The sequence below is a fragment of the Trachemys scripta genome, chromosome 1 (genome assembly GCF_013100865.1).
Source record: "Trachemys scripta elegans isolate TJP31775 chromosome 1, CAS_Tse_1.0, whole genome shotgun sequence".
Lineage (NCBI taxonomy): Eukaryota > Metazoa > Chordata > Testudines > Emydidae > Trachemys > Trachemys scripta.
The window spans coordinates 299,265,066-299,280,015 of record NC_048298.1 but is presented as its reverse complement, the minus strand read 5'-3'; the positions used below and the strand labels follow the sequence as shown (position 1 = coordinate 299,280,015).

Genomic DNA, 14,950 nt, shown 5'->3' with positions numbered 1-14,950 from the left:
TTTGTCACTACAAGTTTCTAATTTTTTTCCCACACATTCAACTGTGGATTTTTTCTGATGTGATTCGTGAGACGAACATCATATCTTCTCAGAACATTCCAAACTGATGGACTTCTGGTTCAATGTTAGAAATAAGATGAAAGAGTTATTTTGGGGCTGTGGCCCCAAATTCCTATTTTATGCTGTTAGTAAATCAGAGCACTTCCTAAAAGATTTTGATTTTGGAATCCTTGTCACTGAAGTCATTTTAATCAGTTTTTTTTCTCAATAGGGCTGTGATCATGCATAATTTATGTACATGCTTAACTTTAAGCAATAGGAGTGATCTCACAGACATTAAAGTTAAACATGTACGTGAGTTTTTTCAGGATTGGCCAGGGCAAATCATTGCAAAAATAAATACCCACTAGAGAAATGTTGTCAACAGGAAGAAAGATAATTAACAGAAATAAAATTATTTACTTCCTCTAATAGATTAACACATAAAATAGATCATTTGAGGAAAAATGGGCCAAGTAGGATGAACTGGTTAAAAATAATTTCATATATTAGATTTAGCTTTTTTGTTGTGTACTGCTTATATAAGAAAATAAATTCTCCTGTCCTGAATAAATCATCATTGCTGAGATAAAGATCAGAAAAAATATGTAGTAATAAAAGATATCAAGTTTATGTATACGCAGGATACCAGAACTCACAAAATTAATTCTGTAGGATACTTTTAGTGAAGCTCCTTTTAAATTAATATGGTTAACTTAAAAGTAATACTTATACAAAAACACATTTCTTTAATTATGTTACTGATTATACTTTAGATCAGGGGTCGGCAACGTTTGGCACGCGCCTCGCCAGGGTAAGCACCCTAGCAGGCCGGGCCAGTTTATTTACCTGCTGACGTGGCAGGTTCGGCCGATCGCGGCCCCCACTGGCCGCAGTTCACTGACCCGGGCCAATGGGGGTGGCGGGAAGCTGCAACCAGCACATCCCTCTCCTGCGCCGCTTCCCGCCACCCCCATTGGCCTGGGACGGCGAACTGTGGCCAGTGGGGGCTGCGATCGGCCGAACCTGCCGTGTCAGCAAGTAAATAAACTGGCCCCGCCCGCTAGGGTGCTTACCCTAGCGAGCCGCGTGCCAAACGTTGCTGACCCCTGCTTTAAATTATTTTAAATGCAAGAATTTTAAAAATGCAACTTGTCTTTGTCTATGCTCTTTATCTATTTTTGTTGTTTTTTATTTTTCCTCAGTTTGCAAAATGAAAATCAGTTAATTCAATTTCATTTTTGTTTATAATCAGTTTCTCTGTAATGACTTTAGTGCAGCAGTGTTTGGTTGTAAACACTGCAGAGAAATATCTGTTTTTTTAATGCAACTGTTTTGTGTTCATTGTGGAGACAATTCTATAGGTCTTAAATGTTATTAACGCATAATTTTCACAACATTTTAATTATGGGCCTAATTTAAAAGGGAAGGCTTGAAGATCTAGGCTCCAGCCTAAATCGCTTTCCTAACAAAATGAGGTAAAATTACTTAAAGGCCTATAGGTGCTTTTGAGTCCCAATGCCAATTTTTTTGGTTCTACAATCTCAATTTCCTATTTTTATGACTGTATTCTTGTTCCCCTTGCTATGAGAGAAGAGACTCACACAAACAGAAGAAATTAAGTTATAAGAAATTAACTAATGAAGGCACCAGTACATAAACTCTTTAGGGCCAAATCCAGCACATGCTTAACTTTATGCACATTGAATACTTCTATTGATTTCACTAGGTAGTGTCATCAGAGGTTTCACATGTGCCTAAGTATTATCTGCAGGCCTTAGGGTTAAGCAAATTGTGTTCCTTTATTAGGATAAATTAAAATTCTTATTCATCTCCTAGCTGTTGCTATAGTGACAGATAAAAGTTTGAACAGCACCTGTTAAGTCAAGGTTGATTAATGAGGACATACGGTGCTTTCTAGAGTAAACCAGCCATGCATTTCCAAGTTGTAACAGGTGTTGAATCTGAAACTGGCAAAGGAGGGGGAGAAAGATAAAGATATAAACAAGCTTTGAAATACATAGCAGCTGTATACAATTCTAACTGCATATCTGTCCCTATATATATTATAGACAGAGCTGGTAGCAAAGTCTGTAGTTAAGCATGCTTGACACTTCCTGTTACAAGACCCTGTTTTCAGTTGCTTAAAACTTTGACAACTTTAAAACTGTCCAGGCTGAAATTTTCCAGGCCAGCTGTCTGCCTCAGGCAGAATTGTTTGGGAAAGTTTCAGCCAAAATGGTATAGCCATTTCTAAGAATGAGATTAGGGAGAAACACATTGTTTTGCTCATGTTAAAACATTCTTAAAACTCTTTTGCCTAGAAGTGTACTAGGGTCTCTGTGCTTTGGAGCAGGGACTTGAAGCTTGGCAGGGTAATTGGCTTAGTCTCAGGGATGTGTCTCTTACCATCTTAATGAAAATCTGCCCAAATTTGACCAAATTATAAAAGTCTTTAAGTATGTCTACGTTGCAGTCAGAGGTGTGACTGCAGCATGATTAGACATACCTGAAGATGGCTTTTATCTAGCCAATTCAAATAAGAATAGCAGTAAAGCTACAGCAGCATGGGCTGCCACTTGAGTATGTACTTCTATGTCTACACTGCAATTAAGCAACCGTGGCTGGCCATGTCAGCTGACTTGGGTTCGCGGGGCTCAATCTAAGGGGCTATAAAACTGCAAACTGTCCCTCCCCTGCATCCACAGCTGATTGGTCCCTCCTTTGCAGCTGCAGGATCCTGCCCTTCCAGGTCCTGGCTCCCAGCCCTGGGGAGGGGGAAATCATGCAGGGAGGTGCTGTCAGATGGGCTGGCGATGCATCCTGGGCCTGCACCCAAGGCCGGCTCCAGCTTTTTTGCCGTCCCCCCCCCAAAAAGCCACGATCGGCAGCACTTCGGCGGCTGCTTCATTCTTCTCCGAGAGAACCTGAGGGACCCACCGCCGAATTGCCGCCAAAGACCCGCCGGTGCCTGGAGCCGGCCCTGCCTGCACCTGCCGCCCTGCCACCATGACAGGGAGTGACACTGCCCCCCACCTTGAGAGTGAGGCTGCAGGTACCCCCTCCAGTATTCCACAGGTAACCCTCCAAGTACACACACACCGCTCCTCCAGCACCCCAACTATAGCCTCCCAGCTCCCCCATTCTCCTCTGCCCCCAGCAGTGTCCTTTTTTGGGGAACCCAAGATATGTCAGAGGAATCGCTGTGCAGATCTAAAAACAGAAGCCTATTTCTTTTATGTTTTACACTTGTAATAAATGTAAGTGAAGGAAACCATCAAAGTAGAAAATAGAAACTAAAATAAATAAGAGGCTAAACAATATGATAATTAGGCTCAACAGCTGTCCATTGTTTATGACAACTTTGAGGTGGTGGATAATGTGGTGATAATCACCAGCAAAGTCAGTATTCCCATTCCACAATATGTCTGCAAGAGACAGTACATGAGTAATCACATCAGTATTATGATTGCATTCATCTTCCTGAACAGCTGCATTACCATAGTTGACCCTCTTTGTTTTCATTTTTTCCCCTTTAATTCTTCAGTCTTACACAGTAGCCCTGTTCACTAGAGGAAGGGTACACAATAGAGAAAGGATGAGGAGATTATGTTTATAGGACCTCAGGAACTGGTGTGGGCCCTTAATCACAGATTTGGATATAAAACAATGTGGAAAGAACCACTTCAGGAGACAGATTCAAGGGTCATAGGTTCAAAAATTAATTTACAGGACACTAAAAATAAATGTTATTTTGTTTAAAATGTATCTTGGTGCCAAAGTAGCTATCAGCTCTCCAAAATGAAGGCAAAGTAGGTAAAATCACCCATCAATAAACTCACGATGCTGAGCTGATGTTTGAACTGAGACCACAAACCATAACTAACAGGTCTAATTTTATCCTTACCAGCTTTAAGAATTTCCCTTTTTATGTACATATTTCCGGAGACTTTTAAGTGCACAATACTGCCATGAAAGAATACTGCTTAGAACTAAGATGCTAATAAAAGAAACCTACACTATCAGAAAGCCACTATTTGCTCTTCATATTGAATCTTGGTCCTTTTTTCATGAGGGAATTAGCTTTTTTTGAAACTGTGGCCTTTGCAGAAAGAAGGTGATTTATGTGTTTCAAAGGCACTTATAGCATGTAACTGCCTCGGATAAGAGCACAATGCAGCGCATCACCTTCTACTACAGTCTATAGAATTTGAAGAAGGAATTTTTTTTAGTTTCTCTTCTACTTTTTAAATATTATGGGTGAAATCATGGTCCCACTGAAGTCAATGGGGGTTTTGCCATTGACACCAATGAATCAGGGTTTCATCCTAGGTCTTACTTTACTAAGGCCTGTTATGCTTATAGTTACGTTTCCATTATAGACCTTTATTTTGGCCTATTTTCCCTACTCTGAAATGAGTGAAGTGCAAGAAACCTTTAACAAAGGAAAAGCATTCTTATATAACTATGAGTATCCTAAATATATCGAAGAAAATAATATATGACTAAATTCTGCTCTCAGTCATACTGGTGTAAATGCAAAATGACTCCACTAACTTTTGAGTTATTTTGCATTTATACCAGCATGATTGAGAGCAGAATTTGTCCCACAGTATGCAAGACAAAACAATTGTTCCAACTCTGTATTATTAAAATGACAGTAAAATTCAGATGTATGAAAACATGTTATAAGCAAAATGAAAAAAATAGAAGCTAAGTTCCAAAATATTAATGATCTAATTGGAAATTGAGCTAGTAGTGAATATAACTGCTGTTGAATTTATCACTTTTATGGTAAAATAATATTTGAAATATAAAAATGCAGATTAATTCAGTCATTAATATAGTATCAATACATTTTCTTTCATTTTCAATTGAGCAGTATAAGAAGACTTTTATGAAAAACTCTATATAAGTTGTAGCAAACTGTCTAGAGCAAAGTTTCATTAAATCTATTTTTTCAAATTATGCCAAAATAAATATTAAGGAAGCATTTACATAAAGAACATTTAATGCTCTATGAACACAAGGTTTAAACAGCTCTGTGCTTGTGTAGCCCTGATATCCTTAAGCTGTACAGTATGTCGTTCATTTATGATGGAATAACACGATCATGCAACAAGGACATATTTGTACATCTGTACACTCCCTTTCAGTAACAGCACAGACCTAGAATTCATCTCACCACTGGATTTGCTTCCCATAAATGGAGTTGAGTAAGCAACATGCTGGCTAGACTTTCCTCCCTTCCTGTTCTCTGAGAACCAGGTCTTTGCAAATTCCACCCTTCCTTCCTGCCTTAAAAGAGCAATGACAGAAAGATTAAAAAAACTCTATTGACCTTTTATCCATACTAAAGACACCCACTCTAAATTTACTGGCGAAAGTATGGCATGTGGGTATTTACAAAGAATTACTTTGACTTTTTATGGTGAGTAAAATCATTATAGTTGAGATTTGAAGAATAGCACTGACGCATACTACGGGGAATGTGCAGTTACACCTAATTCAGCTACATAGAGCTGAATTTTATGATCGAAGATATTTCAGTGTCAATTATGCATTTTTCTTTATGAGCACGACAGTTAGCATGAAACGCACAATTTTCCAAAAAGAGTATTATCCTTTCAAAATGAAATATCTTTTCAAAATGAAATATCCACACATTGGTGTTAGCCTTCATAATTAACTATTAATAAATAACCTTCGAGTAGTGTCCCTATGGGTGCTCCACTTCAAGTGTGCATGCTCCCCACACGCTTTTAATCAGAGATTTTCATTAGCAGTGTCCATTCCCTTCATATCTTTGTACCCTGCACTGAGGCTGTCTAGCACTGCCTGGGTGAGCTACCCTCAGTTCCTTCTCAATTGCCTCAGTCTGAGACTAAGCTTTAGCATGTCTACCTTGCGCATGCTTTGGCTAACAGGTTTTTCCTAGTTGACCAAAGCAATGAAGTTGTGGAACTAGTGCATAAACCATTGCATAAACATTTCAGCAATGTACCTCCTTGGCATTAAAACATCATGGTTGATGCTCTCACCAGACACTTCTTCCAGGACTACAAATGGGAGTTGGACTCTAGGATCTTCAACATCATGTTTCAAACTTGCGGATTTCAAGAAGTGGAGCTCTTTGCCACTTCTATGAACAGAAAGTGTTGTCTGTTCTGTTGAAAAGGGGATCTAGACTGCCATTCTCTGGGGGATGCCTTCCTCCTATCTGGGATGAAAGGACTGTTCTAGGCGTTTCCCCCAATGCCTCTGATATTGAGGGTAATGGACAAAATCAGACGGGACAAAGCCAGGGTTATTCTAATCATACCAACGAGGACAAGACTGGCTGGTGTCCTTACCTGTTTCACCTGTCCCTCTGTCCAGCAATCAAGTTTCCAGTCATCCCTCATCTCTTCTTCCAGGATGCCAGTTGATGCTTCATCCCAACCTAGGCATTCTCCATTTTAAGGCATAACTCCTCAATGGTTCACATAGCTAGAGTCTGCCTGTTCTGCGGATGTACAACAGGTGTTATTAAACAGTAGGAAAGACTCTACCTGAAATTCTTACCTTCAATAGTGGAAAAGATTTATCCATTGCAGTGAACTTCACGACTTGCACCTAAATCTTCCTCACTCTCGGTTATCCTGCATTACATGATGCAACTGAAGAAAACAAGATTATCAAACAACTTGGTCAAGATTCACACGGCTGCCATAACAACCTTTCCTTCCCCAGTTGACGGGTTCTCAATGTTTGCTCACTCAACAACTCTAAGGTTTATCAAAGGATTGGGGAACCTTTTCCCTCAAGGGAAAGACCTCACTCCAGCTTCGGATCTTAGTCTAATTTTCAGATGTCTCACAATATCTCCCTTTGAACCAACGGCTACCTGCTCTTTACTGAACTTATCTATGAAGAGTGTCTTTTTGGTAGCCATCACATTGGCCCAAAGAGTCAGAGAAATTGGGGCCTTAATGGTAGACCCTCTTCAAGGACAATATTTCTGTATGTCCACATCCTAAATTCCTACCTAAGATGTCATCCAAGTTTCATTTTGATCAGTCCATTCATTTACCATGTTTTCCCCCAAAAAACACATAATTCCAAACAGGAAGCTTCCTTCCATACCTTAGATGTCAGAAGAATGTTGGCCTTCTATCTAGATAGGGCCAAACCACTCTGGAGGGCTCCTGTTTGTTTCCATTGCAGAAAGATCTAAAGGATCTACAGTCTCCACCCAGAGTCTATGAAGGTGGATAGCTGAATGTGTTATTGCATGTTATGATGTGACCAGCATTCAAACTCCTTCTAGGATGTTAGTGCACTCTACAACATCACAATCAACATCTATGGCATTACTTAAAGATGTTCCAGTATCTGAGATCTGCAGAGCCGCTACATCGTCTTCAGTACATACCTTCTCCAAGCACTATGCCTTGGTCCATGTCTCTATATCCAATACGTCAGCTGGCTATGCACTACTGTCTTCAATTCTGGACCTGATTATGAAGATCCCTCCTCCTTGCAGGGATACTGCTTGGGAGGCATCTGATGTGAAGCTCCCATAGGGACAGTACTAGAAGAAGTTATTCACCCTGTGCAGTAACTGTAGTTCTTCGAGATCTGTGCTCCATTACCTGCCTTCCTTCCCCTCTGCTTCAGAGTTTCCTCTGTGGGACTTGGGACTGAGAACAGTTCACTCACACAGCCCTATGGAGCCTTGGTGCAGGGCATGAGGACATGAAGGATGCATGCGCAGTCCAAACGGATACTGCTAACGAAAATCTCTGATTGAAAGTACATGGGGCACACAGGCACTTGAAGTGAAGCACTCATAGGGACACACGTCTCAAAGAACTACAGTTAGTGCACAAGGTGAGTAATCTCTCCTTTTCTTGCAGTGCATACAATATCTGAGATCTAAACCCTTGTTTATTAAAAAGTAAATGAAAAAAATGTACTGAATCATTCATGGTTTTTTTTATACATCATGCAGTAAAGTGGCTCCGAAAATGCCCATCAATGGAAGCTCCTTGAGGTCTTTGTGTGATTGACAAGCACAAATTTAAAAAGGTGTGGCTTCTGTAAAAGGCTGCATTAGTTTCCCTCATCTTCCACGACTTCTCCATGCTGCATGCACACCACAATCTGGTAGCTCTTATCCTGATAGCCTCAGACACTAATTTGGCAATGGTGAATGTGATGTAAAACATACATAAGAGTACCCAACTTTTGAGTAGGCAAGCTGTTACTACTTTTTATTTGGCAGCTATGTCACTCATCCCAGAAGACATTTAACAATATGTGCTGCTCATATAATCTAATACTAGACAGTAATAATTATTAAACAACCATATACCATGGAACTTGAGCTTTCCAATGTAGGATGGATAATTTCCAGACAGACACCCTATGTAGGAGTACACTGGGTAATATTAAACATACATATGTAATGGGAGAGAGCTCTCAATCACTTTTAAGAACTAAAGATAAATTCCTCAAGAAATTTGCTGTAGTCTAGACTAGAGCAGAGTTGAGCCAACTGCTTCAAATAAGCTCAGCCTTGCTCCTGAACCTTCACCAAAACTTGAAACAAAATTGACTCAACCATTTTAGGAGTTTTTTGTAATGTGGTTGACTTTTTCCGTGTTTGCATTCCTCTGGGCTTCCATATTTTGGCTGGGACCAGGAGCGGAAGTGCTTCACCCCCTTCACATAACACAAGAACTTGGGATCATCCTATGAAATTAATAAGCAGCAGGCGTAACAAAAGGAAGTACTTCTTTCCACAATCCATAGTCAATATGTGGAACCCAAGAGATGTTATGAAGGCCAAAAGTATAACTGGGTTAAAAAAAGTAAATAAGTTCACAGAAGATAGGTCCATCAATAGCTACCAGCCAAGATGGCCAGGGATGCAACTTCATGCTCTGGGTGTTCCTAAACTTCCAACTGCCAGAAGCTGGGACTGGATGACAGGGGTATGGATCATTCAAAACTGCCCTGTTCTGTTCATTCCTTCAGAAGCATCTGGCACTAGCCACTGTCAGAAGACAAGATACTGGATGAGTTGGACCATTGGTTTGACCCAGTATGGTCGTTCTTATGTTCTTACGCTGAAATCTGCGAGAGTTCTCATGAGATTTCCAGCCCAATGCTGCAGAACCAATAGGTCTAGATAACTCAGATAAGCTTTGGCTAGATACCAAAATTTTCGAATTTGTATTGGAATGGAACTTTTTGAGGCTTTTCCATTGCTTGTCATGAACTTTAAGTAACTCCTGGTGGCAAACCTTTTGTGCAAACTTGAAGTGAATTATATAAATCCGTTGAATCAGAGTTAGTAGTAAATGGGAAAAAAAAACTTCATTTGGAAGAGTATTTTGCCTTTTAGGGTTTAGCTTGGTTCTGCAGGAAATCATAAATAAAGAGCTCTGCAACTAATACTACTTGATTCAGTTGGCAGTGTGGCTTTGGGTGCTCATTTATGTGGCATTATGACCTGGTGCCAGCCAGGGCTGGCTCCAGGGTTTTGGCCGCCCAAGGCAGCCAAAAAAAAAAAAAAAAAAAGCCGCGATTGCAATCTGCAGCGGCAATTTGGCGGGAGGTCCTTCGCTCCAAGCCGGAGCGTCCTCCGAATTACCGCCGAATAGCTGGACGTGCCGCCCTTCTCTGGAGTGGCCGCCCCACTTGCTTGAAAAGCTAGTGCTTGGAGCCGGCCCTGGTGCCAACCTAAGCAGTGCAGAAGTCTATGTAAAAGTATATAGTGAAAATATGGGCTTGTTTTTTTAAACTAGCATTTCACTAAAAATACAAAAAAATAAAAAATAAAAAAATAAGCAAGATATCAACAGTACCACTAATCTATCTCATGATCTTGTATTTGTAACTGTCTCACTTCCCATGCACCCAGAATTTCCTTATCTTCCAGATCCCTCATAAAAAGCCGCCTCTTCCACAAAGCTTTCTTATGGTGACATGCTCATTAATGATGTGTCTGCCCTTTTTCATATTTGGCCTATTTCTGTGTATTGTATTCGGATGGATGATGTGTAAACTCTTTGAGGAAGGGACCTTGTCTTTTTACAGGTTCTTTAAAGTGTCATGTACATTTATAGTGCTATATTAATTAATAATAAACATTAATGGCAGCTATACTAGAAAAGAACGTGTTATAAACAACTGGGGTGAAAAACAGGTTTCTCTCTGGAATGCATAGAAAACATAATTTAATTATGCTTGCTTCTTCTCTGCTATATACATTTCCCAATCTAGGTACTTTATTGTTATGAAGCATCACATCTTGTTACAGTATTTTTGATATGACAATTGATAGCCATTGAAAGGGTTGGGGTAGGGACTCAATGACTTTTTATTTAATTCAATGCAAAGTTGAATATGTTCGTGCAAGTTCATATTTTTAAATTGAGAACAACATTTCCATGTTCCTACACCTGCCCCTTAAAAAAATTGAATCAAAATGTATAATGGGTGCTCTGCAAATGGGATCTCTGCATAAGTTTTATACTCTGGCCCAACCTGTGTTGTTTTAATTATTATTTATGACTAATAAAAATTGGTGTGACACTCTGCAGAAATAACTTTTTCAAGCTTTAGAAAGTAAGATAAAATTGTCTAAGCTGTAATTTGATAGCATCCTGAATTGATAGTGATTAGCATTTTGAGCTGACAATATTATTTATATCCTTTACATGCTTATCTGAATGCTTATGCTTCAGAGCTTTAGTATAATTTAATGTGAACTACTGTAATATTTTTTCATTGAATGCCCCTGATGCTACACCAAATTACAATGTCTTCATACCAACTTCCAGTTATTGGTTTCATGTATAAAATAATAAAATGTGTTGAAACAGCTGGACTGAAATATGTATGCTTTTCTAGAAAGAATAATACATTTGTAGAAGTGAGGTTTTTACTCACGAAAGCGTATGCCCAAATTTATCTGTTAGTCTTTAAGGTGCCACCGGACTCCTTATTGTTTTTGTAGATACAGACTAACACAGCTACCCCCTGATACTTGACACTATGTTTACACAGGAAATAGGTGTAATTTTTTGGTTTAACATGATTCAATTCTAGCCCATAAATTCTAGTCCAGGGATCGGCAATCTTTGGCATGCAGCTCGCCAGGGTAAGCACCCTGGCGGGTAGGGCCGGTTTGTTTACCTGCCATGTCCGCAGGTTCGGCCGATCGTGGCTCCCACTGGCTGTGGTTCGCCGCTCCAGGCCAATGGGGGCTGTGGGAAGCGGCATGGGCCGAGGGATGTGCTGGCCGCCGTTTCCCGCAGCTCCCATTGGCCTGAAGTGGCGAACCGCGGCCAGTGGGAGCTGCGATAGGCTGAACCTGCAGACGCAGCAGGTAAACAAACCGGGCTGGCCCGCCAAGGTGCTTACCCTGGCGAGCCGCGTGCCAAAGGTTGCTGATCCCTGTTCTAGTTCATGATGTCTGAATACAATTGAAAATAGTAATAATACTTAGCACTTTTCATCCTGAAAACATTTCACAAACTTTAAGCCTCATAAGATGACTGAGAAGTAAGTTAGTTCTGCATCTAATCAAAAATCTGCTGTCTTATAATGAAATAAATCAGAATTTAGGTTAAATTGCATTTCTGAATGAGTTGTCATTCCATAAAGGCTGCTATAAATGCATTTACTACAGTTTAGGAACATATGTTGTTAGGTTAGGTGTTAGAATAGGGAATTTGACCTCCTTTGGTCTATTCCTGGCTAAGTCACTGACACTCAATGGGCTTGATCTTGCAAGGCTTTGAACTGTCAGGACTTGATCTAGCAAAGCATTTAACTAGACGCTTAACTTAAGCGTGTGGGTATCCTAATGGAGTTAATGACACTACTCACACATTTTAAGGTAAGCACATGCTTCACTGCTTTTTTGGTCCAGGGCCAGAGTGCTCATCACTTTGCAAGTCCTCTGACAAATCACGTCTAGGTTCAGCAATTCATCCATCTGTAAAATGGACATATTTCCTTACCTTGGAAGATGCTCAGACGCCATGGCGGGGAGCATGGTATAAAAATTTAGGCCTAGTTTATACTACAAACTTAGAGCAACGCCAAATGCCTTATGTCGACCTAATAATGTATGTGTCTGCACTATTAGGTCCCTTCCACCGACCAAACTTGCCTGTTACGTCAACTTAATTACTCCACCTCCACAAGAGGCGTATCACTTAATTCAAAGTTGGTGGGTCGACAGAGAGGCAGTGTAGATGAAGCGTTGTGTAAGTCAACTGAATTGGCCTCCACTAGGTGTCCCACAGTGTTCCGCTGTGATTGCCCTAGTGATCATTTTCAACTCCACTGCACGGCAGCCAGGTATACAGGAAACAGCCCCTCCCCTCTTAAAGATTCTTTCCAAGTTGTTGCAAGATATAATTAATATTTTTAATGCACTTTGATATTAGATGAAAGGCACTATAGAAGTGCAAACCATTTTACAGTTCTGTTTGTATGTTTGTGTGGATAAAGAACATTAAGGTGCATTGCTGGTGGTAACAATAAAAAATTCAAATGGAGATAAAAACAAGAGCGAGTTTAACCTTTAAATATGAATTTACAGCACTCTTTGAAGGTGAAGATAAAGCTTGAATACTCTCTGAATTATGATGTTTTCCCCCATAGGTAATAAGCTCAATGAGCTCCCTTTCAGAGTATTGCCTACCCTCTATTCTGCGCACTCTTTTTGATTGGTATAAAAGGCAAAATGGCATAGAAGATGAATCTCATGAATACAGACCAAGAACAAGCACTAAATCCAAAAGGTACACTCTTGAATAAACATAATTTGGATTCAAAGATGTAATGTATTACATTTAAGTGTTCAGCTTCTGTTATACTTTTTATTTAAGTGGCTTTTCAGGCATTGAAATTTTGGAAAACAGGAATTTCAGGAAAATTCTGGTATTGGGTGACATTTCTGAATTGTAGGCAATCCATTTTTTGTATATCAATTTGAATAATCACTTTTTAGCTGAATAAGCAAAACAAATGTCTAAATATTTAAAGGGCACTCTCAAGATTCTTGGGCTTTAAATACTACCTATCTGTATTATAACATACTATCATTTTATTCTTCACATCAAGTTTATAGGAGTCTACCCCCAGACCACCTAAAGAAGGAGTGCAATATTCTTACAATTAAAATTATGCTCCTGGACGATCCCATATCAACCAGAGTATTGGTCCTCACCACCGTTTTGAATTTTGTGAATGCCATTTAAATAGTGCTTTTCATCTATTGTGTCCGTCTGCTTTACTCTTGTGAGAAGGTACTGTACTGACAATAATCTCCAGGCGCATCAGAGAGCAGGATTGTTATAGATTTAGTAAGCTGCTTTTTCACAAGAATAGAACAGATGGTCTAAGAAACAGTAAAAAACACTATAGATTGCATACTTGCTTTCTCATATACATATATCCATATACCAAAACACTGCAAATAGCTCACTTGAAGAGCTCTAGCATAGTGGTCCTCAACTTTTCCAGACTACTGTACCCCTCTCAGGAGTCTGATTTGTCTTGAATACCCCAAGTTTCACCTCACTTAAAAACTACTTGCTTACAAAATCAGATTATAAAAATTCAAAAGTGTCACAGCACGCTATTACTGAAAAATTGCTTATAAAATATATCAATTGGAATATAAAAATTGTACTTACATTTCAGTGTATGGTATATAGAGTGGGAAAACAATTAATTGTATGAAATTTTAGTTCGTACTGACTTCGCTAGTGCTTTTTATGTAGCCTGTTGTAAAACTAGGCAAATACCTAGATGAATTGATGTACCCCCTGGAAGATCCCTGTGTACCTCCAGGGGTATGCATACCCCTAGATGAGAACCACTGCTCTAGCAAATATTAACCTGATCCCAAATAAGTAATATATGATGTTGTATGTTAATGTTCTATTGTAACTTTGCCTTAATGAAGTTTCAAAACAAAACAAAACCCAATAATGCTACCTAAACCTCGTATGATGTAATTGATTCTTGTGTTTTAGGGAACTAGATAATTGGCGGTATCTGAGGTCTGCTTTTAGCAGAGAATTTTTTTAAAGAGAGTTTTTAGTACACTTTTATTCTTTGAAAACTACAACTGCTTGAAAAGTGGCCAACAGTTTTGAAGTCAATTGGAGCTGTGGGGCCTGCTAGAACTTCAGTTCTTCAATGAGGATATAAGATTAGCATTTCATTTCATAGATTGTTATGAAAAATACACTGGATTTTCTCAGATTATTGTAGACTAGCAGGTCAGATCACACATCCCTTATATTCATCCTGATCAATGAAAGCACTAAACACATGGTTAATTTTAAGCACAGGTAGCCTAGTAGACGTCAGTGGGATTATTCATGTACATGAGAACTGTGCTGATCTTTACTGGTGTCTCAGAAAAATATCCTACTTAAATCAGTGGGAGTTTTGACTGAGAAAGGATACAGGGCTGGACCTTTGGGGATTGATAGCCATACACTTAAAAGTTCAATTTTTCTCATGACAGCTTTTCAATATACTTTAAAACTGAGCAAACGTTCACACTTATTTAGATTGGAAGCTACTCAGAGCAGGACCATTTCTTGTACATGTTTTATATAGCATCCAGCATGCAGTTAGCATTAATAAATAATGAAAGTGGAAAGCTAAGGAAGATATAGAAAGAGGATGCTGGCTGCTTGTGGATTCTCAACCAGTGAAAGGCATAGAAAAGACAGATGTCTTATTTATTATCCAATCAGATGTTGGAACAGTCAACCTCAAATAAGCGTGCTAACTTGGACTTTTTGCTCACTTCTTAGTTGTCCAAAAATTCAGTTTCATGTTATATTAAATCTACTTTTTACCCTACTGTGCTAACAATTAACTGCAC

At 39.4% G+C, this 14,950-nt stretch overlaps 1 protein-coding gene across 1 annotated transcript in view; it reads left to right on the top strand.

Annotated features, from left to right (window-relative positions):
- The window catches only part of FRY (FRY microtubule binding protein), a 305,106-nt gene that overhangs the window by 90,049 nt on the left and 200,107 nt on the right, over window positions 1-14,950 (top strand). The window contains exon 4 of the mRNA XM_034778453.1: window positions 12,706-12,845. Coding sequence (XP_034634344.1) covers window positions 12,706-12,845 — 140 coding nt within the window. The remainder of the gene's footprint in view (window positions 1-12,705; window positions 12,846-14,950) is intronic.